This window comes from Idiotropiscis lumnitzeri, chromosome 6 (genome assembly GCF_059441095.1).
Source record: "Idiotropiscis lumnitzeri isolate Australia: NSW breed Sydney's pygmy pipehorse chromosome 6, RoL_Ilum_1.0, whole genome shotgun sequence".
Lineage (NCBI taxonomy): Eukaryota > Metazoa > Chordata > Actinopteri > Syngnathiformes > Syngnathidae > Idiotropiscis > Idiotropiscis lumnitzeri.
Window position 1 is genome coordinate 9875445 of NC_142396.1, and position 26004 is coordinate 9901448.

At 40.1% G+C, this 26004-nt stretch overlaps 3 protein-coding genes across 6 annotated transcripts in view; 1 reads left to right on the plus strand and 2 right to left on the minus strand.

Moving 5' to 3' along the window:
• Nucleotides 1–945: 945 nt before the first annotated feature.
• On the minus strand, nt 946–6918 carry etfa (electron transfer flavoprotein subunit alpha). Its single transcript, XM_088298205.1, has 12 exons — nt 6770–6918; nt 5831–5980; nt 5633–5714; nt 5482–5564; nt 4718–4817; nt 4488–4598; nt 4288–4389; nt 4101–4169; nt 3918–4000; nt 2737–2802; nt 2574–2654; nt 946–1274 (listed from the first exon to the last, which is right to left on the minus strand). Exons 1-12 carry the CDS (start codon nt 6806–6808, stop codon nt 1239–1241), a joined length of 1002 nt encoding a protein of 333 aa, XP_088154331.1. The 5' UTR covers nt 6809–6918; the 3' UTR covers nt 946–1238.
• A 1103-nt stretch (nt 6919–8021) lies between these two features.
• isl2a (ISL LIM homeobox 2a) lies at nt 8022–11907 on the plus strand. The gene is made up of 6 exons (XM_088298852.1): nt 8022–8152; nt 8404–8593; nt 8720–8979; nt 9247–9533; nt 10644–10811; nt 11498–11907. Exons 1-6 carry the CDS (start codon nt 8095–8097, stop codon nt 11612–11614), a joined length of 1080 nt encoding a protein of 359 aa, XP_088154978.1. The 5' UTR covers nt 8022–8094; the 3' UTR covers nt 11615–11907.
• A 990-nt stretch (nt 11908–12897) lies between these two features.
• The window catches only part of scaper (S-phase cyclin A-associated protein in the ER), a 49538-nt gene continuing 36431 nt past the window's right edge, over nt 12898–26004 (minus strand). For 3 of the 4 annotated variants that reach the window (XM_088297597.1, XM_088297594.1, XM_088297596.1), the window contains 5 exons: nt 24007–24241; nt 22385–22534; nt 15675–15866; nt 13921–13969; nt 12898–13665 (listed from right to left, as the gene is read on the minus strand). In XM_088297597.1, the coding sequence (XP_088153723.1) occupies nt 13568–13665; nt 13921–13969; nt 15675–15866; nt 22385–22534; nt 24007–24241 (724 nt within the window). In that variant the 3' untranslated portion in view covers nt 12898–13567. Of the gene's footprint in view, nt 13666–13920; nt 13970–13990; nt 15520–15674; nt 15867–22384; nt 22535–24006; nt 24242–26004 lie in introns of those variants that run through there. The other variant, XM_088297595.1, reaches the window with a different exon arrangement.

Genomic DNA, 26004 nt, shown 5'->3' on the forward strand with positions numbered 1-26004 from the left:
AGGCTCCAAACGATCTAGTCTTAGACAAAATGTGTGGTGTAATAGGGCAGGATCAGGAACACTAGTAGAGAATACAAAACAATCTCTAAGAAACATGAGATCAAAGAAGCAGAACGTAAGAACAGAAAGATGAGTGATGTCCAAAACCTTTGTCTGTTTGAGCTATTACATGGTGGAGGAGAGCAGGAACAGGAACGTCAATTGATGCTTTTGAAATTGAACATTTGTTTGTGACACAACATGGTGGATGGTAGCAAGAACAGGAACTTATGTCAATGTTCATGTCTGTTATCTGTCAGGGATATCTCGGGTGGTGGAAGAGCGCAGGAACAGGCATGTGACTCGATTCCATTCATCATGTGTGCAAGATGAAGCGCAACAGCTTCACTTGCATTTGTGTGCACGCATCAACGTGCTGGATGGTCACGTTTCAGGAAATGACTCTCACACTTTTATGATTATTTGAACGAAACTTGAGCAGCAACAGGGAACCTTCCACATGCCCCACGGACTTGGGCCTCTGCAAGCATGTCAGCTCTTTTATGAAAACATCTGAAAAATAGTTTGACGCAACTACTGCAGGGTAGAGTGGACTCATTGCTGAGATAAAAGTTGTTTCTAATCTTTGTCTTTCTACTTTAGCAATGTTTGTAACTGAAATTCCATGAATGGAGTTAAAAAAAAAAAGGGGTTTTTTGCAATCTAACCATGCAAGTTCTGCTTGGTCAGTGCTAAAATTTTAATATGTGCATCAATGATATCAAGGTCTCAGTGATTGTATTCCTGGTGTGTAAATATTTGCAAACAGGAGGAGTGCGTCTACTACAAATTGCTCATCGCATGAACCTTCTACAACATCGCACACCAACTTTATTGTACTGTCAACAGACGTTTTCTATCTCAGTCATCATGGTAGGCTGACCAATAAAAGGAAAAGAAAACAAGTGAGTGGTCAGTTGTCACCTTTAATACATAAACCCCAAAACAAACGCCTCCTGTTGCTCAGCAGGAAGATTTCCTCGTCACGGTTAACACCATACCAATGAGTAGAAGAGCAGCTAGTCACTACCGTAGGCACAAAATATCTTCAAAGTATTGATTCAATTGTTGACATTTCAAATTTGTGTATTTCTAAAATTCAATGATCTCAAGATATTTACAGCGGGCCAAGTTGCATCCTGTACTTGTTCTTGTTGAAGGCAGCAGCTTCTACATGGAAGTTTTGGCTCGCTTCATCCTCACTTGCTCAACGCTTTAGTCATCTCAGGAACAGCCTTGGGGGTGATGGGGGTGAAATAAGTCAGATTTGACTTGCATACATTTTCCATTACTCATTTTGTGGTTTATTATATACATCTGATATTTACTTTTTTATTTAATTTGAGAACAACTTTTTCAAATTCCACCATTTTAGGTTCACACTGCAGCCAAATGCGACCCAGATCGGATATTTTTGCTTGTTTGCAACCTCAGTGTTTCCCACACGGTGTTACTACTTAGGCGGGCCGCCCAATACGTTTTCAAGAGAACTTAATAGAAATATTAACAAAAAAAAACATTCTGATACATGGTCATTCAAATTCTGTCCCTCGACAGACATCTCAAACAACATGGTGTTTGTTACATGTTTTGAGGCTCAGTATATTTGTTTTTCGCTGTCCCCATCTATTTTTTTCTCTTATGATCCAGTGGCAGCCTTATTACATTAATATAGTTTTTTTTAATACAAAATAAGTGCAAAGTGGTGGAGTAATTTGGTAACAATCTTTACTCTGTAAATTCACTAAAATCCACAATATAAAGCGTAAAATGTTTTTATTTTTGCCAATTTTTCTCTCTTAAAAAGTTAAACTAACACGAAAACACAAAGTCGGTAAAGCAGTCGAATGTTCTGCCTGCACTTCATAACTTCATTGTTGAAGGTGTTAAGGGACCAAAACATTTCATTTCATTCCTCATTTTGTTCTGTTTTTAACCAATCTTCTGATTAATCAGTTACTGGAAATTGATTCCACCAAACATTGGGAAAGAAAATCCATATCGGTGGGGCACTAAAAAGCATTGAAATTGTTCTTAAGCGACTTCAGGACAGAGTTCATCCCGAGTATCAATTGTCCTTATGGGGGGGAAACGAGCTGAGAGACCATCCATTTTAATCAGCTATCTGATCAGTAAGCGGTAAGCTGATCTCACGCCGGAGGTCACAAGTCCATTGCCACTCACAATTATTACTAATCACGTCTATAGGGACTTTGTCGAGAAACCGGCACACTTTGCGTGACACCTGCACCGTCCCTACGACGGCCGTGGAACACTTAGAAGAGACGTTTAACAATGCGCTTATTGTGATTGTAGTTTGCGTTTGTGTCAAACTGTCACGTACTATTATAACTTTCGTGAAGGCACGCTTTTTGGTGAAGCAGCTTAATTTATTCAACAAATTAAAAATCCAACAGAGGTGCATTCCCATTGGCAGGGAAAACACTGTGATTTTATCAGAATTGTTCCGTTTTTTTTTTTTAACACACCACACAGTGTTGCAACTTTTCCACATTGTGTCCAAAGATGCTCACCTTGAAGAGATCAGCAACCAGGCCGTAGTCTGACACTTGGAAAATGGGAGCCTCAGGGTCCTTGTTGATAGCCACAATAGTCTTAAAAAGCATTCAAACAAAAAAAGGCCTCTTAAGTCTAAAGAGCACATCAATAATTACATTTTATAATTCCGAGATGTACCTTGCTATCTTTCATTCCAGCCAAGTGTTGAATCGCTCCAGAGATGCCCACAGCGATGTACAGCTCCTGTGGAAATTGAATGCTTGTAAACAAGAAGTGGCGCAGGTCACAAGCGGCGTATGGCAGCGGCTTGCTTGTCGTCACATCAGTCCTGGCTCGGGTTCAGTATGAATATCTCGGTTCTCATTTTATATTGCAGCAGCCCATTCTCAGAGGTTCTCGATGTTAATGTGAGCGGTATGGTAAGTGACCATATATTTTTGTTGTTGTTGTTTAAACCCGCTTGTCTTAATATTTGCAAATCTTAATTCGTTCTGTTTGGTCTGATCTGCGAAGCAGGCAAGACCTCACTTTTCTCAACCTAAGTGGATGAATTGACCCTCGATGAACCTCAACTGTGCCATTAGCCGCACTTGGCAGGACTTAATGTGTGGATAATCACCACTAGAGAACCTGACTCAAGCGTCTAATGGATAATTAACCTTTCACAAAAGGACAACGACAATGATAACGGCTTGCAAGTACAGTGGAACTTCAAAGGTTGAAGATTACAACAATTCATTCGAGACAGTGATCCACGTTAGCCATCGTGATCGTAAAATGTAAAAAACGTACACTTACAACTTTGACAACGGATAACACATGGAGTCGGTGGCCGACAATTTTTATGAATAAGGCCAGAGGGTTGAGACCGGAACCGTACCAAGATAGCGGCCGGAGGGCGGGGGACTGACTGGCAAAAAAGGGTCAAGTCCCCAGCTCTGATAATACTTAGCAGATAACATAATGACAAAGCTCACTTAAACAAAAGAGTTCAACATCAATTTTGCAGGCATACATTTGCAGCTGACATGACTCCTGCTACACCCAACATTTCATGTATACTATTCTTTTCTGATAACCTCTTGGTGTTGCTGCTCTTTCTTTAGCACTTGAGTTGCCCACAAATTTTTTTAAAAAAAGCCACAAAAAAAGCCAAAGAAAAAGCAACACATGCAGAATTAATTATTTGATTGTTTGTAATCAGTGCTTTTCTAAGCTTTTTTTTTTAAGCTACAGTTTTGCATTTAAAATGCATATTTTTCAGTGTTCAAGTGTAGCTACTCGTAGGGATTAAACTTTCAATTTTCCACTGTCGGGTGGAAAGTAATTAAATATTTATCCACGTAAAATAAACTTACCGGGGCTACAATCTTGCCCGTTTGTCCGACTTGCATATCATTAGGAACGTACCCAGCATCCACTGCAGCTCGAGAAGCACCAACTTTAAAAAAATAAATAAATACAACATTGTTAAAGTTATTGAAAATGAGTAATAATGAAGATGAATTAAGTGTGTGTTGGGACAAATGGAACTATCTAACCTGCTGCGTTCATTTTGTCCGCAAGGTCATACAGCAGTTTAAAGTTTTCTCCACTCTTCAAGCCTCTTCCTGGAAAAAACGTGTGAAAAAGAATCGATAAATTTCAATTGACTTTGTGAGAAGTGAAACTAAATGAAATGTTGTCAAAGTTATAATACTCAAGTTTATCACTTAAAAGAAGCCCCACCTCCTGACACGACAACCTTTGCACTGGTCAATTCAGGACGGTCACTTTTGGTCAGATTCTGTTCTAGCCACTCTGAAATTCCCACGGCGGAAGAGGCAGCCACTGCAGGTCACATGAAAAAAACGCCCATCAAACGCTATACACTACAACCAATGGTCACGACACCTTTCAACGAAGATGATGATAATTTTGTTGTTTACCATTTTCAGTTGCGGCACTTCCTCCTTCTGTGGGCGCCGCCTCGAAAGACGTCCCTCTTACGGTGAACACCTTCACGGGCTCACTACACTTCACTGTGCTAAGAGCATTTCCTGGTTGCATCGCATACGGACAAGCATCAGTAGTCGTACTACCTCAAAACCACATTTTGACTTGTAGAGTTAGGAAATCAGGATTTCGTCATGCAGTCCAAAAAATAATCATAGCTTACCTGCGTAGATGGTTCTGACAAAGGTATCAGAGGACTTGATCTCAATGATATCGGAGATAGGAGCCACATCCAACTTGGCAGCCACTCTTGGCAGCAAGTTCTACACAAACAACAAAATAATTGAGGATTATAAATTGAGCGAAACGTGCACAGGTGAAAAGAAACTTGACGATTTAATTTCATGTGCAGTTATTAGGGTTTCTGGTGTGCCTGCCTAGTCTACAAGTGTGAATTCAAACAAGCTAACATCTTTCGTTATCTGCCTAAATCTAAAAGTAAGTTTGTTCGGTTGTTTTCTGAATTATGACACCACGCTGTTTTTCTCCTTCCATGACTTGTTGGCAAGGCTGGGCGAAGATCAAGAGGCCCTTTCAAGCATCTGAATATCACGCTGAAACGTTCACTTTCCCCACAGGTGTGACACCCTCTCATAAAGTCTTGTCAGGAAAGTTTTGTTGAATGTAGATTCAAATTTGCAATACAGCGGACATAGAAAGTCTACACACCCTTCTCCTGACTGATACATTTAAACAATGACATCCCTCTGACACTGTGGAATCTCTCAGCCGAGATAGCTTTTGCTCCAAGATTCTAAGATTAAGTATGGAGTGTTTGTTGTTTTTTTTCTTTTTACATCATCATCAATTTTGTCCCCCATTCAACCGTGTAATCACAGGTCAGAGCAGTTTTATTCAATACTAAAAATAAATAAATAAATAATAAACAAAAATCCAGTGCACGCTCCGTTCCTGGCTAAGTGTTACCTTTCCAAAGGCTGACGCACCAGCACAGATATGGGTGAAGTTGAACTGTTTTTGCGTGGCCAAGACTAGCGGCGTCAGCTCCTCTGGAGAACAAGACCAAGTGTGAGTAAATGTCAAAAAATAAACATTAGTGCCAGAAATATCTCTGTACCTGGCAGAGCTCCTTTACAAGAGTCATTCTGAACAACCAAAACTTTCTTCACACCATGTACTTTACTGATTTCCTCCACAACCTACAAAAACAGAACAGTGTGTCCAAACAAAGCAATTTAACCGTCTACTGCCAGTGTAGTGAAGCATTTTTTTGTATTTTAAGCAGCCAGGTTATTTGTGAAATGTTTTTCCACACCTTTGCACAGTTTGTTCCTGCCACCAGACAAGCCACCTCTCCGCCAAGTTTATTCGCAGCACTGATGGCGTTTAGTGTAATCGGCGTCAACTTGTCATTGTTGTGTTCCGCGACCACCAAAGTGCTTTGAAACCTTTGCAGGACACCAGCCTGTTGAACAAAACAAAAAGTCAAACAAAAACAATTAAAATCAAAAGTTACATAAAAACGTAGCATTATTATTATCTTTGTAAACAGAGAAAGTTTGACGCAGCGCTTGTACCGTTCACGTTAAACTAATGTTGTGGCTTGCCATGCTAACGTAACGATTTTTAATTTTCATTTGTTGATTTTAAAAACAACATAAGATCTCGTGAATGAAAAAAAAACAATCCGTTGGACTGTGGTTGTGAAACAGCACAGTTGTTCAGTCACCTTCAAGATAAAGCCAACTTCATGTGGACACAGCCAGACATTACTAGCCGAAAACAGCATGTTACTTACGCAACGGTCACATTTAAGAGAAACTGTATCGTATTTGACATTATAATATGGAATTATGCAACGTATTGTATAATACATGTTAAATATTTTCAGTTCAATGACAAAAATCTGGTTTTGACTTACCTTTGGCCAACTCCGTTTCATAACCAACGCGCAGCTGTGCTAACACAACTTAGCATTAGCAAAGACTACCTGAATCGAGCCCCAATCCAATATTATAAAAGCTTGTGTCACAGTTATGTTTCATAAACGCCAAGCGCATGTGTGTGTGTGCGGGTACGTGTGTGCAAACAGACTACGGGCGACGACTTTTGACGAAGAAATGCGCCTGACTGGCCAGCAGCCACTGCAAAAAACAGTTGAGGTAGCTGGCGTTTCGAATATATCTCGAATAGAAACCCAAGAATTCAATAATATTTTAGCCGGTTGATCGGTTAATAGCTGTCAGCCTCTTACCAAGCGTGTCACATTGGTTTTGGTAAGAACTCTGTTCATGGTGGACTCTGGTTTGGATGCTTCTCCGCACTGCTGCCCTGACACCTTCGCTGAAGAGCGAAGACTCTGGGCCAAAGTTCAGCTGACGTCAGCGCTGTACTTCTCGCGAGATCTAACAAAGGACTCGATAGATAGATAGATAGATAGATAGATAGATAGATAGATAGATAGATAGGTAGATAGATAGATACATAGATAGATGTAGGGTTTTAAATTAATGTATATCTAACCTAAAGAAGCAATGAATAAGATTTTTATATCAGTTTATGGCAACATGCGAGTGATAAATACAGTCCAATTACAAAACGTATTGTTGTTTATTTTTTATTTTTTATTTTTTTAATGTAACTTTTGTTACATTGAAGTTAAAACGAATATGCTATTGGGATATTTCAGTTTTTTTTGATCAACCAATTTATTTTTCTGTTAATTTATTTATTGAAACTAATCTGGGTATAATTTGCATTCACTAAAATTTACCTTTTTAAAAATATATGTACAACAATACCCACAACCTGCCACAAAATTTGTAACATCTGCACAAGACAATAAGAGGCTTTCTTTAAAAAGTCTTTAGAATACACGACAAAAAGCACATTTTTATGAGGAAATGAAACTTTAATTTCAAACGAAATGACAGAACATAATGGTTTTTTTTGTGGAACTAAATTGGTCATACTTTCCGTCCAGTAGAGGGCTCTCTAGAGTGTAGTAAAATCAACTAACAAAACAACTCAGGTTTTAGTTTTTTTTAATGATGATTTTACAGGTATAAAAAATTTAACAAAATATCAACTTTAAAATGATATTAAATACTATGATTCTAAAAACTAGAGGTCACGTTTTATACAAGCGTTTTTTTTTTACTTTGAATTAATAAAAGCACAAAGACAGCAACAACAGCAACAAAATAATAATAAAAAAGTGTAGATTAGTTAATGGGATGAATAAAAGTATTATATAAAAGTCATTTTTAGCCAAACTAAATAGTATGGTACCTATAATAAGAACATGCACTTGCTATAGCGGCTTTGGAATCCCTTAAAAAAAACAACAACCACCAAGCCGTTCCTCCATCATGTCAGACAAGGTTAAAAAAAGAAATAAATAAATAAAAAATGCTTCCAGCAGCGTATTTGCATAGCGGCCCCTTCTGCGTGGACGTAAAGAGGTCCTAGGTCCGCAGACGTCATTGGTTGGGGGAGCTTTGTTTTGTGCCCTCCTCTCATGCGGCCAACACAAGTTGAAGGATCCAGCCAGGGGACGGGACGCTCTCTTCCTCCCGCATGGTGGACATCCTGCTCAATGCCTCTTTCTTGGATGATATGGGGGATCTTTCCAAAAGTAAGACTTGCACATTTCATGTGGACTGATTTTTTTTTTGTTCTTGCTAAATCATCTGAAAATCTGCATCTCTAAATTGATCAGAAAAGGTCACAATTTTCACTTGGCGATATTTTGGCTTTTATTTAACCATGATAATACATTTAATCAGTTATGTAGACTTTCCTCCAAGGTGTTTAGAGTGAAGTGATGCTGTATGGCGCATGCACGTGTGGCATTAATGTATCTATCCACGTGTCACATCCGTGCAGAGAAATCAGGAATTGCAATGTGCGCGGGGTGCGGGAGTCAGATACACGACCAGTATATCATGAGGGTGTCCCCGGACCTGGAGTGGCATGCAGCCTGCCTCAAGTGCGCTGAGTGCAGCCAGTACCTGGACGAGAGCTGCACTTGCTTCGTCCGAGACGGAAAGACTTATTGTAAAAGAGATTATGTCAGGTAGGATTTGATATTATTCATTTTAATACACTAATAAGTGACCGTAAAATGCGCACTTGTAAACCTGATGCGTTTTTGGCTGCTTCCAAGATGAAAACTTTACTGATATAGCCGTCTTCATTTTAGGTTATTTGGCATAAAATGTGCAAAATGCAAGACGGGCTTCTGCAGCAGCGACCTGGTGATGAGAGCCCGGGAAAGTGTGTATCACATGGAATGTTTCCGGTGCTCCGTGTGCAGTCGACACCTTTTGCCCGGGGATGAGTTCTCGGTGCGGGACGACGAGCTGCTGTGTCGGGCCGACCATGCACTATTGCTGGAGAGGACCTCCGTGGATAGCCCGCTGAGCCCCGGGAACATTCACTCCAGACCCCTGCACATCTCTGGTATTATTATTATTATTATTATTATTATTATTATTATTATTATTATTATTATTATTATTATTATTATTATTATTATTATTATTATTATTGTTATTATTATTATATTTTTTTCGTTAAAATGCATAATATTCCAGCTAAACACGTGGGTTTGGTAAATTTATAAAACCGAACTAGCTTGAAAAAAATAATAATAATTTGGATAGCTCAATATAATACCTTCCCCGTGTGTCGCCTGCTTTTTTGCTGATTTCATTTTTGCATCCTTAGACGCAGTCTCAGTTCGGCACCCACCTCATCACCGCAACCACATCCACAAGCAGTCCGAGAAGACCACCCGGGTTCGGACGGTTCTAAACGAGAAGCAGCTGCACACCTTGCGGACGTGCTACAACGCCAACCCGAGGCCCGACGCGCTGATGAAGGAGCAGCTGGTAGAGATGACCGGCCTGAGCCCCAGGGTGATCCGGGTCTGGTTCCAGAACAAGCGCTGCAAAGACAAGAAGAAGTCCATTCTGATGAAGCAGCTGCAGCAACAACAACACTGCGACAAAACGGTCAGTTTGCGCTTTTTAATTGAGGTTTGAATGAATGCAGTTTTAAATTTAAATTTAGGGCTGTACAACATATAAAAAATGTCGCTATTGCTACAATGGCTTGTGCAATACGTAAAGCAAAGATGTGTGATTAAGTTTCCTGTGGAATTGTATGTTTTTTATATGACTTTGGCCAATCAGATGCAAACTTAAATGTGCGTCGCCATACAACTGGTGAACAGTATCTTTGGGCCTTCCTGAAACCAAATACGTTAAAAAATATACACCTATATATTAAAAACATCGCTGCACTTAGTTACCTCAGAATACATTGCTCTTGCTCATTTTACCACATGACAAAAATAAAATGATTTAATTGGATTTTTAGGTACATTAAATATCGCAATATTCAACACCAAATCACATGTAACGTTTTTCTAATATTGTGAAGCTCTAGAGTTTTTATATGAAGTTTTATTTTTAAAAAAAAAAGTTGCGATTGAATATGGGCTCCCTGTAAATTACACTAATCATTCATATCGGTTATGAGTATCGAAGACAAGGCATAAATCGTTCAATTTATACCTATATCTAAATGTTACTTCTTTAGTTCAGGAAAACAAATTGAAAAATAATTTTTAAATGGATTATACTTATAGACATTTGTCTGCCTTAAAGTCGTTGTATATAACATATTTTCCTTTACACACTTTTGTTTGTTCTTGTTAGTAATCTACCATGAGTGTGCTGCTGTAACACTTGAATTCCCCATCTGTCAATTTAAAAAGCCTGTTCTTATCCACATTACAAATGAGCTTATAATAGTCATAAAAATATGTTGTAGGTGCTGGACTCACAATTTGGACTTTGGCATGAAAATACACTAAAAGCATCCTGAGAAAAGTTACAAAATATTTGTATAGATTATGTATGTATAATCCAAATACATTATGGCACTTTAAATAACTCAAACACGCCTTGAATTCAATACAACACAGTTAAATATAATATCTAACCCTATCCTAACGCCTACTCAAAAAATGACATTTAGTCATTCTCTATTATAGGCCATAAATTGCGTATTTTGGGGGCCTCTTTACGAATGTGTGTGAATGTTAATGTTTCATGTAGAATCTACAGGGCCTGACAGGAACGCCCCTGGTGGCAGGCAGTCCCATCCGCCACGACAGCACCGTGCAGGGCAACTCCGTGGAGGTGCAAACCTACCAACCACCGTGGAAGAGCCTCAGTGACTTCGCCCTGCAGAGCGACCTGGACCAGCCCGCCTTCCAACAACTGGTAAGAAACAAACACGACGTGGAAAGCACGCCGCGCACAGAGACACATTATTAGGTACACTAATGGCATCCAGGACAGAGAGTGTTGACATCGTCATAAAGTTAGTTAATCAGAAAGTGTTATACTGAGAGCTGTGTCTAATATTTTTACCTATCGACATTGGAGAATCTCCTGCAAACTACAGCCATGCATACATAAATGGGCACATATGAATAAAAACGGAGCATTACATAAAGCATATTTTGTCCAACACATGAAGTCACTAACCAAAATACTAGAAACAGCAACCACACCTTAATTATAACCACAACAATAATGACAATAAAAAATTGCTCTACAAATATCGTATTCAATGTTATATACCAATAAATGTTGTCATGTTTTGTCACTCACATGTGTCCTATAACGCAAATATTTGAGACAACTCCCAGTATATTGTCTTTAATTGGTCCTCGTATACTATCGTTATACACTTTGTGCCAGTCATGAAAATGGTATATGTGTAGTAAGTGAGAAGGTAAGTAAGTAAAAAAAAAAAAAAAAAGGGCTGAATCTGATTATACAATTATTCATTAGGTATATTAGGCTATTATGTATATAGGTTTCAATACAACTTAAAATACAAATACGTCATTTGTTAAAAAGGAAGGTGGAGAAAAAAATCAATAAAATGTTTGTTGTTCCAGATGTCATTTTCCGAGTCGGGCTCGTTGGGAAACTCTTCGGGCAGTGATGTCACCTCTCTGTCGTCTCAGCTGCCGGACACGCCGAACAGCATGGTACCGAGTCCGGTGGACACGTGAGGCCGATGGGTCACCGGACGCCAAATACATAATTAAGGACTTCATCCAGAACAAAACAATCACAAGATATTGCTGCTGGATTTAATCGAGAGGATACGCAACAATACCTTTTTTTTTTTTTTTTTTTGCTGAAGGGCACTACAGAAGCGGACACCCCTAATGGGAATCGAACATGTGGATAATCCATAATCAAAGGGTTCCCTGGAAGCCTGAATACAACAATGTGTGGATGTGCATGGCGTCGCTTTATTATCTGTGCGGACAAATAAGTTATTATTATTTATTATCCTAATGACATAGCCAATCTTACCAATAAAATGATGGTTCTAATCCATTCCTTCTTTGCATATAAATGTGTTTATTCAGCGTGGAGAATACTTCATATAATGAAGAGTAGTAAATGTAATTATTATTTGTCAAAGCGGACTCAAAAAGCCCTTACAGTCCTACAAGAAAAACATGTTGAAATCGAAACAAACAAAACAAAACAAGAGCGGCCTCGGAACAAGCAAACGAATCTGTTGATTAAAAAAATAAAAATATTGGCCAAAACAAGTAAAAAATTAAAAATGTAAAAAATAGAAGTATTTAAAAAATATCCGAACCTTGCTCAAAACACAAAAAAATGCACGTTTACACTAAGTACATATATGTGTATGTACGCATATATTCTTAAATAAATGTGCATTTTTTTTAACTTTGAAATTCTTTTGTCTTATTTCCAAATGGCTACGGTCCAGACAGACGACAGTCTTATCTGCATCTGGCATCACCTGCCAAGGGCCTACTGACAGGGGCCACAACACAACGACAGAAGAGGGGGGGGGGTTTGCTGGTGCTGTGGGGGTTCTTTACGCCGCCCGCGGACGCATCTTGGCGTGTCCTGAGTTTATTTTCCTTCCAGTCGGAATGCTGCACGGCAAATTGCCGCCGGACAAGAGGGAGCAGGCGGGTCAAGCCGGGCTTGACACACGACACCTTCACAATTTGTTTGGGAGGATCCGCTTTTATCAGTGCCAGGAAATAGACACTCATTGAGGGGCGGGCGCATGTGAAGATCAGGGGCTGCAACACTATGCAACTTTTAAAGACAACGGCATAAGTGCATGACTTCTATGCACACGGAATAGGGGAAATCCAATGAGTTTCCAATTTAAGAAATTTTGTCTTATCACACAGGTGTAGAGGAGCAAGTCCGCAAAGTGGCATTCAAATTATTTTCATTTTCTGAGCAACCTGCATTATTTGCATCTTAATTGAAATGTAAATGATTTACAATAACATTGGGCAAGAACAAGCTTTAATCAGAGATGACTGTCCCTTAAAATTTTGGGCGCTAATTAAAAAAAAAACCGCATGTGCTAGAGAAAAAAGGGTGGATGGGGAATCAGGGGGGAAAAAAATCTAGAAAAGTTTACTTACATCACAGATGAAAAAAAAGTACAAATGTGTCAATGTATTGACTAACAATTTTCAAAACATAAGTGATTGAAACAAAACAGCAAATTTGAGCAAAAAGAACTTTTATGTACATTTATATAAACGACAATGATACATCAACATAAATATTTATTCTGTGCGTTAACAGTAATCTATGATTAAATTAGTGTTTTGCCTTCTTGAAGAACCGAAAATATGCCAGCCAGAAAAACATTGTGAGCACATTTGCAAATAGTGACTGTCCTAACTGGCATGAGATGAGTACAAAAAAAGGATAAATGTAATAAATTAATTTACGTTTCCAGAACAGAAACAAACATTTGTTGCTCTTAAACTGCAATATACAAACAAGATAGTTGGTGCAAATTCCTTGTGCGCATCAGTCAGCCTTCCCAACAGGTACACCAACATAAGTTTCCACTTTTTTTTTTTTCCTCCACGAAATGAAAGTTTTTCGTTAGATCAGTCTCAGGTCAGGCGAGTCGCCGTCGCTTTATTTAAGATGCCAGTCCGTCACTCGTCCTGCTTTTTTAGGAAAAACTGCAGCGCTGAGTCCCACTGGTCGCGAGGAAAGCGGTTGGGCAACTCGCAATAATCCAGCTGCTGGAGTGCTGCATGTGGAAGATGAGAGACACACATAATAATGGCTGAGATATTGTTTTAAATTGAACAATCCCAGTTGGTCCTTGATTGTTTTGACTTGCTTCATATTTATGACACTGAAGTGTAATTTCATACCGATTTTAACTGCACGTAATTATGACTTCAACACTGGTTTAGTGTTTCGCAGGAAAAGAACCTAAACCGAGAACCGGAGTGTATTGAGGAACATGAAGTTATAAGTGTTGCATGTGTGTGACACTTGCCATTCTGTTTTGTTTTGCTGTCACATTGTTTCTCACATGTCGCACAATCCTGTGGATGAATACAGAAACATAAGTTAACGAGTAATGATTATAGCATACAATCTGATTTATTCAAGATGGCTTCACAGTGGTACATGAGGCTAATCTGGACAATATAATAGGGACAGACTTCAATTCATTAATCAAATCAGACAAACGACAATTATGATTCCACATTATGGAGACAATTCAATTTGTAAAGCTAACAGACCAATGTGGGGACTGATCCATAGTATTCAGTAGGGCTGGGGGAGTTTGAAAAATTGAAGTGAATATTTCAATTTAACATAAGATTATATTTGCAATGTCTCATTCCCATTTATTTATTTTTTACAAACACAGGCAATAAATTAACCGGTATTAAAGTAAACAATATCAGATTTATTATACATAACTTGTTTTGGTCTCATTAGGCCTATGCTAAAATAAAGGCAAGTGAACCATGAATTAACATAAAATTTACTAAACACTTTGATTTGTCGTGTATGCGTATACTATGACAACTTTACATAATTTTACCAAACAAATGTGGCATAAACCCATAGCAGTATATCATGAATCAGATTACAAAAATAATGCACACATGTGTGTTTATTGCTTCAACTTTCATAAAACTATAATTAAACATGAGGAATACACTTCTTAAGCACCGATATTATTTAGAAATCCTAGAAATAAAATATCTATCTAAGCCTACTGAGCAAAATGAAACATTTTTTTTCTGTCATAATCACATTCTACTACATGGCAATATGAATTTGAATTTGATTAATTGTTCAGCTTTAGAAGAGATGTGGGAAAAACAAAAAAAAAAAAAAAAAGAAATGACCCATTTTGGACACGGCGGTTTCCACCTGATCGTGTTGATATACAGTAGACATATTTTGTGTTGTAAATTACACTCAACTATATTTGTAATTTCATAGGTACCTGTGACAAAAAAAAAGGGGTCTCTACTGCCAAAATGCACAGATGAAATCAGTGAATGGGGAGATCAAACATTTCAAAAAGCTTTTCAAAAGTTCGGCTGTTCTTATCCGCATCAGTTCCCTTTTCTCTCTGGCCACTTGCTTCTTTCCTTGACAATTTCTCAATATTTATGTGGTTCAATCAAAGTATTTTGTATGTGAGGGCTCACAACCTGATACTGGGTCATGTTTTGCATTGCTGAGCATTGATAGATTTGCAGCCAAGAGTTAGCAACTATTTTTTGAGCGATGGCCCACTTCAGCCTCATTCGGCTACATCAAGTGTAATCGCCAGGTGTCCCAAACTTTTTGTCCGTATAGTAAGTAGCCATAGTCCATCCAGTTCTCCATCTGAGGAATGCTCCCAGGGGGCCGAACGAAACAATGAGACGGCGTGCATTGTGATTTTGTTTGAAAGCAACGACAATAGCGTGTCTACTGGTGAATGGCGGGTTAATCGCCGTCCAAACAGCGGTGCTCGGCCGAGTGTTGTCAGAGGAAGATAAAGGAGACAAGGTGTTTACTGGGAGTCGAAGCAGCGGCAGCCAAAATCCACAGCCAAGGAAGCCATTCGTCTTATAGAGAAGCGCGCCTGTTACACATTGACCAGAGCGAATGTAAAGCAGCCGATAATCAGCGCTGGCGTAGAGTGTCTCCTTAAACTGGCTTAGGAATATTTTAATTGATGGCACTCGAGGATACTTGCAATTTTGTAATGATTTCATGGGTTTTTCCTGTGAGTGTTACCTGAATGAACGTAGCGAGCAGCACGCAGCTCATCTCCTGCTGCAGGATGACCTTGTTGGGCCCGTTGTTGTAGCACGCCGAGATCAGCGAGGGGAAGAGCACGCGGATGAGGCGCGGGTGGCTGAAGTACTGGAAGGGCAGCTGGCACAGTTTCTGCAACACGCTGGGCTGGCGGCCAGATTGTACGATCACCTGCAACACACCGACAGTGGGTGGGGAAGCAAACAAGTTTGAATGAAAATTATTTACTGATATACAAACACCTAAGAGACGTGCCGTGAGCAACGCTGTGACTCGACTCATGGCAGCTTGAGTTGAACATCAGCTTTTTCTTTACATGGCTTTTGCCATTCACGCCATAAACAAAAATGTAAATTTTTTTCACAATTGCGGCACACTCTTTCTACATACTATCATGACAAATTCTCTACTTAAACGATACATACTCTGATGTGCCTAAACTTATCTGACTCCTTACCTGTTGGCATTTCTCTCATTCTGAAGTGATGGGCTGAGACTATCCTGCAAATTCTTCATCTTTAGCTTGCTACCGTGCTGTGGTGTTTTGATAGGGACAGTCAGATCTTGCTTCAAAATTATTATTTTTCCCTTGCATCAAATTACCACAATTTAATATTGTATATAATACAGTTTTTTTTTTAAATTTATTTTGGATGAGGAAAAATAAAAATCTTTTGTGGGACTCCTCCAGTCTCTCCGTATCTCTGTTCCAATCTGCTGATGACACTGTGACCCTTGAAAGCTTAGTGGCTAATTCCCACTGAAAATATTCAGTTTGAGCCTCGCAATGATGAGGTGTCGTCTTGGCTTGGTCGTCAAGATGATGCAGAGGACTGTTTAAATTGTTTAAATACCAATTCTAACCAAGTAATCATGCAATGGTTCATTCATAGCTCGAACCTCTGTTCTGAATGTTTGCCATTCGGCTCTTTGTTAGAGAACAGATACAAAAAAAAAGGTGACAGCTAAATACGTGCATTCAAAAGTTGAGCAAAGGTCAAATTGAGTTCATGTGTAACAATTATGTGAATTCTCTCTCATCCTGACATTTCACTCCCAACTTGCATAATTCAAATGTCAGAACTGTCAAGACACCCCAAAGGTGAAGAATAGTATTACACTTTAAACATCTTAATTTGTCTGGCTGAAAGCTGCTTGCATGAGAGGGCCGTCCTGTCTCATGCAAGGGAGCCAGCCCATTTTTTGGGCCAATGGGAAGCATTGATCCAGTAACCATCCAAACCAGGGGCAGAGCTAAAGGGGGATAACTTAAATCCCCTTCAAGCAAGTGCAGACTACAAAGCACACGCGAGCCACTAAAAGGTTGCACAAGGCTTTTCCACGAGCTGGGAAATGCAGAGCTGAAAACATTATGGTTCAAATTAAAAAAATGAAAAGAGGTGGTGTTGGTCGTGCTTCCATATGAGAACTGTTCAAAAACAGGTGCGTGTGGAAGTTTTGAAGTCGAGGTTTAGTTAAAATGTATTTATTAATTTTTTAAAAATACATTTATTGCATTAAAGAGGCTAATTGATTTCATGACAAAATATTACAAAAATATTTGTATTTTATTTAAAACAATCATTTTTTCATTGAAAATGGATTAGAATTAAAATAACTAAATTGAAAAAAAAACATGAGAACTAATAGATATTGGTTTTGATACAGTATTTTAAACATTTCTTTTTTTTTTTTAAACATAATGCTTGAATCACCAGGCCATCTGTCCGTTTTAAAAATCAAATGTGGCCCTTGTGCACAAACGCTAGCCCAGCCCTGATCTAAACACTTTTAGTGTCAGTTTTGAAAAAAATGTCCCCGTTTCGTCGTTTCATATACCAACGTATGCCCGGAGAGTGGGGAGGGTAGCTGGATCGGGGCTGATGGTGGAGGTCAGCAGGGTAAATCCAGACTGCCGGAAGAAAATGCAGTGGCATTTTACAGGTAGGGGCCAATGTAAAGAGCAACATCAGGTCACTGTGTCATAAATTCACTCAGGTTTACAAGACTCTAAAAATACGCTTCTCCTTTGATAGTGCACTGCCAGTTTGAGCAGAAGCATAAACAATGTGATAATTCATCACTTTTATCAGCTCAAGGTGAAGCTTCTCCGGGTCTGCCCTCTGCGGACACATTTAAAGAGACAAAGAACAGCCTTTTCCTTATCGCCGCTTGTTTACAGAAGCCCCAAAGGTGTAATAACAAGTGTTCTGTCTGATGTGAGGAGCACATCACAGTTGACAGTGCGTATTATAAACTTGGGGGAAGTTTTGTTTATGTCATAAGGTACGTTTACATCCAGAACGGTTTGGGCAATGACAGTGTTTTTATGAATTATCTGTGATACTCTCCAAAATGGATTGGAAATAAAAATGTAGGCTTTTAGCTTATGTTATACTTCAATTTTTAGAGGCTTGATATTTGCAAAAGGGCACGCAGAAAAATACAGTCTTGTAAAAAGTCTACCTAGCTTGGTGTGTACAGGGCCAAAGAAAGTACATCAGGAGTGCAGCAAACTATGAAAGGTTCAATTCCCTAATTCAATAAGAGGTTTCCACCAAGGAATGTGCGACTCACTGGTCAAATTCATCCACTAATGGCGAAAAAAAAAAAAGCGTTCAGGTGTTTTCAGAAGCAGTGCTGCTTATTTTCAGTGTGAGTAGTTTTGGTGCATTTGTGATACTTTTCACTCAATCTTAAATTGCGAGTTGGAACGCCGCCCAAAGACAAACTGGCAACAACGGAGGTAGCTCAGCTCCACAGCCAAGTGTGAGGCTCAAGCTCAAAGCAGGGGAAGTGAAGCAAAAACTTGAAAGATGAACGACCCGGGGGATATAGACGTTAGACTTGGGCTAAAAATGTGTGGAAAGTTGCATACAAATATTGGGGTTCGAATCACCATCCTGCATCATGGCTTGGCATTTGTGGTCGTCTCCAAATATAAAGATTGTGGGTTCAATCCTCAGTCCCCGTGACCTGGTTTAAGTATTCTTGAGGAAGACATCAAAAAATCCTGATGCTGCAGGTAAGTGACCCAGGTGAAGGGCTGTTAATCTCTTTACACTTGTGTGACAAGAATGTGAATTAGAGAAATGCACAAGAGGCATCAATCACTTTCACATTATGCCTTCATGATTCGCAATCAATTTTTAAGACCGGATGTTGTCTTGTTTTTTTAACTTAAGAGTGGTTAACTGATTTTTACGCTTAAATAACAGCTGAGACAGTCTGAGGTTATGATGGTGACAGTTTTACTGAGTTTTATTTCCGAGGGGAATCCGCTCCAAATCAGACCCTAAACGCTGCCGTCGCTTTTCCCAACTGCATCCAAGTAGTTGCAGAGTAAAGTCTGACATCATAAAAACCTGTCAACGCATCTGGCACACGTAAAAACGCCGACTGTGGAAAAAAACTAAACGGCCTCGCTGTTCTGTTCCTGCTTTTGATTCGAGACCTGCCGCTTTTAAACAGTGTTGCTTTTTATGACGCTTCCATGACATAACTTCCTCACTGTCCACAATGACAACAAAGCGTGTGTTAAAGTTAATGTTCTGGAACGCACACAAACTTCTGGGGGAGGAAAAAAAAAAAAAAAGTATTGTGGAAGTGGAAACTCAGTTAAAGACGTACACTGCAACCACAATAATCATTCTACATATAAATTCTCTAGAAGTGACAATCAAAATGTAAAAGATTTTTCTTAAGCTACATCATTTGAATTGTAGTGATACACTTGACATTGTGCCCCATTAGCAAATGTGTCAATAAGCAACTCTAATTTCCATTTTGTGATGCCACAAAAAATAAATAAGCGACAATCTAAATCTCTCATCAATGCGTCTGGGCAGCATCCTAACAACTCCACAGTAACAAGAGCCGTATATGTAATGTGTAGTGGAATACTGATAAGACGACAGAGCAGCGCCACAAAACCAACAAACAAAGCCAAGTTGGCCAAATAACTGTTTACAACCGTTTATCCAGACACGCGTCAGCTCCTATGTAAACTACCTTTAGACAAGTGAATTCCAGCAATGCAGACATTGACATAGACACTCCAACTTGACTTTAGGGTAATTGTCAGCTGCCTGAAAAAAACCCCAGAGAGTCATGTGTTTACTCAATAAAATGAATAACTATCTCTGACGCCGCCATCCTATCCCAGATCTCCCTGATGATAATCCCACTGTGGAATGATGCTGATGACAAGTGTTTCAGAGTTCAGACAAATGCAACCTCCGCTCTCCCAAAAGTTCGCAAGGGTAAAACTGTCCTCGGCATCAGTAGGATGGTTGGGCCTGCTTTTACACTCGAAGCTGAGTGTAAATCCCTTACCGGCAAACAATCAGGCACTTTTCTGCCAGCCAGTGGAGAGAGTGTCTGTCTGCGTTTGACTGCCTCTGTTTATTCTGCCGAGTGATACAAAGTGTAACGTTCCCTGCTGCTGGCTCCCTACGGTCTACGCGAGCTGCACTTGCCCCGCGGGCAGTGTGGGCTTGTCTCGGCAGTAATGTGCCGCTGAAGGGAGCATTTCAACATCAAGTTAGCGGGAATTACAGGCCTAGGGATCATGCTCAGGGCCGGAGGGCAGAGGAAACGACCTCTGAGGGAATAGGAAGAAGCGGGATGACCCCACAGATAAGGTTCAGCCCGGGAGGTGTGTGTGGGATACTGGACAGAGAGATCATCTGTAGCTCAAAAGATTTTTGCTGGTGTTAACACACTTTCGGAAGCGGGGGGGGGGGGGGGGGGGAGATTTAAGCAATAAAACTATCTAATGTCATCTCATGCATAAATCCTTTAATGCTACCTGAAAATAACCTTTTGTGTGCTTGCCAAGTCGACTTGTGTGCCTGTGTGTGGTCATTTTCCCTGAGCAACTAGAAACAAAAAAGTTTTCTTAAGATTTACACACAAATCAAGCATGCTGGAATCAGGTGGTTTAACATGTCAACAGTTTCTAATGACAGTTCCGCCGGTTCAAAGATTGCGCAGCTCATCTTAGTGGATGAGTCAAAAATGAATGACAGTGGGAGATTATGGGTGCATATTTCCAGGAGGAACAGTTAATTGACAGTGATCAAATACATTTTTTTTGTTCTACAAGATTTACACAGACCTGCCTTACAGACAATGAAACATATGGCTACATGGCTCAGTGCCCCCTGTAAGCAAGCCTACATATGTTGCTCCCGCAATGGCTTTTTTGTCTGACAAAGTGAATTATTCATGCCCCTTAAGTAAGGGGGGGGGGGGATACATCAGGACGCATGGTTCAAAGTTCTGCTTTTTATGAGAAGCTTCATTTCTAGAGTACACATATAAAGCAAAAGCTGGTGCGCCAACATTGAATCAGCAGCGACGGTGACCGCATGGGCCTCAGCTCGCTTTGCTTTTGTTCTGTGCCAGTGCTTGCATTAGCTGGAGGAAAGCTCAAGCTGCTGTGAATTTTGTCCTAGACGCCATCCATCTCGATGCGGAACTCAACAGACGTGTTCCCACAACACTGGCAAAGCTCGTCTCTATTTGCTAGCTGCGTGGGAAATTGGGAACCAAACGACCTAGAGTCCAATGCGATTTACCAAAAATTCAAACAAGTTATTCATTCTCATAACAATTCAACAGAGTGCACACAGACCACGGCTGAACGATTTTATACCAAATTAGAAACAATTTCTTCTTTTACGAATAGGGTCATGCATGGCTGCGGATGTTAACAACTTTATGTGCGCACAGAGACGAATACCTCAGTCACGTTACTTAATCATAGACTCTCATTCAATTATTCAATACAAAATGCAAATTGGCTCGGCAAATTCTGTACATTACAATAATTAAAAGGAATAGGCTCACAGGAAAGCCTGAGTGTCGTAGTGCGATGGGGAATCACTTTGATTCAAAGTGGAAAATCTGGCTAATTAGAATCAGTAATCAGCCTATAAATTGCTAAGAGGACATCAATGATGTGTCAGAGGTTAGAGGCTGCTGTCTGCGCGAGTCGGATTTAACATAATCAGAGAGCAGCCAAGTGTAGCTGATCAGCGGCATGGTAAGGCGGGCCATGCATGACGGCCAATTACACAGCAGCGGGATCTGCTTGTGCACATCACTGTCCCGTAAGAGGATATAAGGTTGAGTTGTGCATGCTGTCTGGGGCACTACAGGAGGGGCGGGGCCACTCGGGGGGACAACAGCCGACACAGATGCCACAGGTAGGGTGCTACAATAAAATTCATCTTAAAACAGGAGCTTTTTGTAAAAGCTTTATGTTTTCCATGCATCCATTATCCAAGCTTCTTCTCGTCACGACTTTCGTGGGCATGCTAGAGCCTATCCCAGCTGTCTACGGGCAATACGCGCGGTACACCCTGGACTGTTTGCCAGCCAATTGCAGGGCACACACAAATTTCAAAATAACAAGTATTAAAATTTGTTTTAATTTCAAACAAAGACAAAAGGTGCATCAAGTTTCCAGGGTGGGCAGGAACTCTTTGCTTAAATGTTGCTTAAAAATTTAATTATTTCACTGATGATAACCACTAAATCGTCACCTGCACGATATCAGATCAACTCATTGAGCCAAATGTATAATACTCATCTTGAATCTCGTTGGTTGAGCAAGAGGTCAGAATGTTGTGGCCAGTGAGTATGTTGGAGGTAAAGGCGTATATTTTTGACAGCTAATTTACCTGGTTGTCCGGGTGATTGACAGTGAAGTATCCGACACAGATGATGACTTCGTGGAGCAGCTCTTCAGCAGAATGCTGGGTACAGTACCACAGCAACGAGCTGATGATGTGGCGGAACGCGAGCGACAAGCCCTCAGCTCCTAGAACAGCCTGGGACATTGCATGCAGCGTTAGTTGTGCGACACACTCAATTAACATGAATTGCCTGCGACAAAGATTACAGAGCTCTCAACGTAATAACAAAGCAAAGTAATAAAACATTTTATATGTGTTGCTCGTGGGAACGTGCTTGGTAGAAAGAGCGCAAGCAAGGCCAAATGCCATAAAACATCCCAAAACCAGCAGAGAAATGAGATGAGAGGAGCGGTTTGCTGACAGTATTTATCAAACATGTCAGTGTGACGGAGCACCAAACGATCATCACAACTCCACTCAAGAGTTTGAGCATTGTAAAATCCATAAACAGTGTACGTTTGACACTAAACATTTTGTAAGGCTTTCCAGCGATGCTTGAAGTTAAAATTGATCAAACAGTGTGGAAGTCACAGCAGACAAGTTTTATTTTTGAAGCTCAGGTGCGTCTGTCTATGCCTCTTTGTACATGTCAAACCAATTGTATCGGTCATTACATGATACGTCAGTAAAAAAGTAAGCCCACAAGCTCGCAAAAACAAGAAAAAAAAGGACTCGTTAAAATACTGGTTTCTTGTTAGAGGTGATTCTCATGCACCAATCTCGCTCTGCGTAGTATGTGGCGACGAGCTCGCAAATAAGGTAATGAAGCCTTCAAAACAGCCAAAAAAGCACTTAATGGCTTGCTTTCATTTCCAACATACTATCTCAGTAAAGCTGGATTTTATGCAATGACGGTGAGCAAAACAAAATTACAGGGTCGAATGGACATACTGTAATATACTCGTCATTGTCACCAATAACCCCAAGATGCGACCAACTCATCATAGACAATCAAGGCAGAGCTTCAACTTTACAATTTAATACAGCGTAATGGTGCATTGTATTGTTTAAAAATACTTATTTTTTTCCTACAATGGTCTGTCAAAAAATTGCTTCATGTGAAACTAACCCAAGGCACAATAATAAGCTGAGGACCCTGAGTTAAAGACATAATAGCAGATGTTCAAATGACAGTCTTCTCTGCACTGTGACGCTGCAGACTTCTCCTCCTGGGGCTGTGTAATGTACGGTCCAGTTTACAGTGCTAATGACTTGCGCTCGTCCGAACCGCTGACCCACCGGGATCTAATCAATCCTGACAACAGACCTCAGGTCAGAGGTCATCTGTGTTTATGTCCATAGGTCGCTTTTGTTCCGAGGAGAGAAACTACACCTCGAACAGACACTAAGACAGGAGCCAGCATCAATCGGATCAAATTTACAGATTTATTTGATCAAGGAAGGATAAATATTTGTAGTTGTCATTATTGATGTGTTTAAGCGCTGAGATTGTTTTTAATGACTACTAGGATGGCTGCGGCCATGTTTACTTCTTTGCCCAGAATTTCATAGAATGCAAGCACAATTAAACATTTTACCTTTTTGATAGAAAGGATTACGCAGGTTTCTTTGTTAATAATAGAAAACTAGACTATCGTTGTGGATACCTGGAAGGCAGAGAGGTCAAGCAGGGCAAAACTGTTGAGGAAGCGGATGCCTTGCAAAGCCACCTGAATGACCCCTGGGCTGTAAGGTTCCTGGCTCTGAGAGGACGACTCCGGCGAGAAGCTGTGCAGAAGGATGGAATAGAGCGTGTGCACAACCCCCACCAGGTCTGTCGATTGCAGCAGGGCCGTCAGCCCGGTTGGGTCCTGCCGTTTGTTGTCGAATATACTGGACCCGCTGAGGAGGACGACGAGACGGAAAAGGCATGGTCAACAGTAGAAAAGAAGACGAATGAAACTAAAACTGGATCTCCCAGAACACTCGACCCACAGTTGGTTAAAAGGACAAATGCGAATGCACATATGGCTGCCGAACAGATTTGCAAAATCAATTATTTAATTTGAGAAGCAACTTCCTAATTTTCAGGAGCAGTTTTTGGCAAGTTACTCCTGGCATCATGAAGCAAGGATTTTATTAAACTAAAAAAAATATGACAGAATAACAAATGAACGATTGTTTTTAGTCAACTGTTTGCATTTCTTAAATTAAAAGGTTCTATTGAGCGGAATTACTATTTTTTTCCCTCCAGAGTCCAGAAATATTAATTTGCCTGCTATTTTGCTGTACAAAGGAGGATGCTGTCTGCTTTAACGCGGTTACAGCCAGACTTCCGTGAAAACTCTACTCACTACTCACCAAGCACTTAATTCCGGTATTAAACGGTTGTGTGTCAGCAATTAGCATTCCTTCTCCGAACTTCTGTTTTTCTCTTTTTTTCAATTCAATGTTTTGAGGCGCAAAAATGCTAATTTTGACTCACAAACTCTGATGCAAAACCACTAATTTTGAGCCTTGGGCTCTGTAAAATGAATATAATATATAAATGTATGTGTTAAAATGCAAAAGGTAGATTTTGCTATTGGAAAAATGATATAATTACATAAAGCTTTTCAGAATTTAACCTGGAATGACTGAAATTTTTATTTCTTTTACTGAAACAATATGACTACAAATTAGGTTGCTTCTTGTGACCACCTCAAGCTAGTACTACAAAAAGGTCTCGACAGCAGCCACCGTGATCTGTGGAGGGTGTGTGACCTTTGGCAGGAACCCGCAGTGCGTGCTGATACTTGATGTTAGCCAACAGGCCTTGTGTGAAGTATGCTGCTACGCTGGAATACAGCCTCCTAATGCCATTATAATCCCCAGACACAGCAACTGGCATGGACGAAATATGCTACATGGCCACTGAACATTCTCTTACGTGATGCAGAGACGGCACAACCAGGCCTGTTTGATGCTTTAATGGTGAATGAAGTTCATGAGCAAGGGAGTACCCATAATTTTGCAGGACAGAAACAAAGATGGATTTAGTAAAATATATAAAATATTGTTAGATGCTGTTATACATCTATTTTTCTGTTGTTAAATAGGTGCCTCAGCATATGTCTGCTATGCTCTCCATCATGTCTAGATAGGAATTATTGTTGATGTCCTACTATCAGGGGAAAAAAACGACTGATGTACTTTTAATCTTCTTACACCTGCTGACGACGTTCTATTACTTGGCACTGAAGTGAGGTAGTCATGGAAAAAATCTTAAGCTAATAATGCTATTTGATATCAATATTTAGCATGACAAAATGCATTAAGTACATTCCCAGTCATGTGTGACATCAAAGCGTATCCCAGCTACTGTGGGCAATGTTGCTTTCAAGTGAAGAACTTTGGCGCTGATGTCCATTGGCGTGACTGTATGCTTAGCCTCTGTCAGCAGCACCACTGAACCTCCCTTTAGGGGAGGTCACCGTAGCACATGTGGGTGGGCTCCCCCCAAGCTCCAAGCTAAGGTTTATGGTGAGTGACAGAGAGCTGGGTCAAGTAGATGCCTATCTCTATCGGCAGTAACGACAGCTTAGCTAGCTGGCTGGCTGGCTGGCTGGAGGAAACGATCTGTTGGCTGATTACAGAGAAAGCAACCGTCTTTGTTTTAGAAAACC

Excerpts from the sequence above, each read along its gene's own strand:
- etfa (XM_088298205.1), bottom strand. The coding sequence starts at position 6,808 with ATGAACAGAGTTCTTACCAAAACCAATGTGACACGCTTG. Across the intron at positions 4,599-4,717 it reads TGTCAGAACCATCTACGCAG|GAAATGCTCTTAGCACAGTG; the intron begins GTAAGCTATGAT and ends CGATGCAACCAG. Across the intron at positions 2,803-3,917 it reads CGGGCAAGATTGTAGCCCCG|GAGCTGTACATCGCTGTGGG; the intron begins GTAAGTTTATTT and ends CAATTTCCACAG.
- isl2a (XM_088298852.1), top strand. The coding sequence starts at position 8,095 with ATGGTGGACATCCTGCTCAATGCCTCTTTCTTGGATGATATGGGGGAT. Across the intron at positions 8,153-8,403 it reads TATGGGGGATCTTTCCAAAA|AGAAATCAGGAATTGCAATG; the intron begins GTAAGACTTGCA and ends ACATCCGTGCAG. Across the intron at positions 8,980-9,246 it reads CAGACCCCTGCACATCTCTG|ACGCAGTCTCAGTTCGGCAC; the intron begins GTATTATTATTA and ends TTGCATCCTTAG.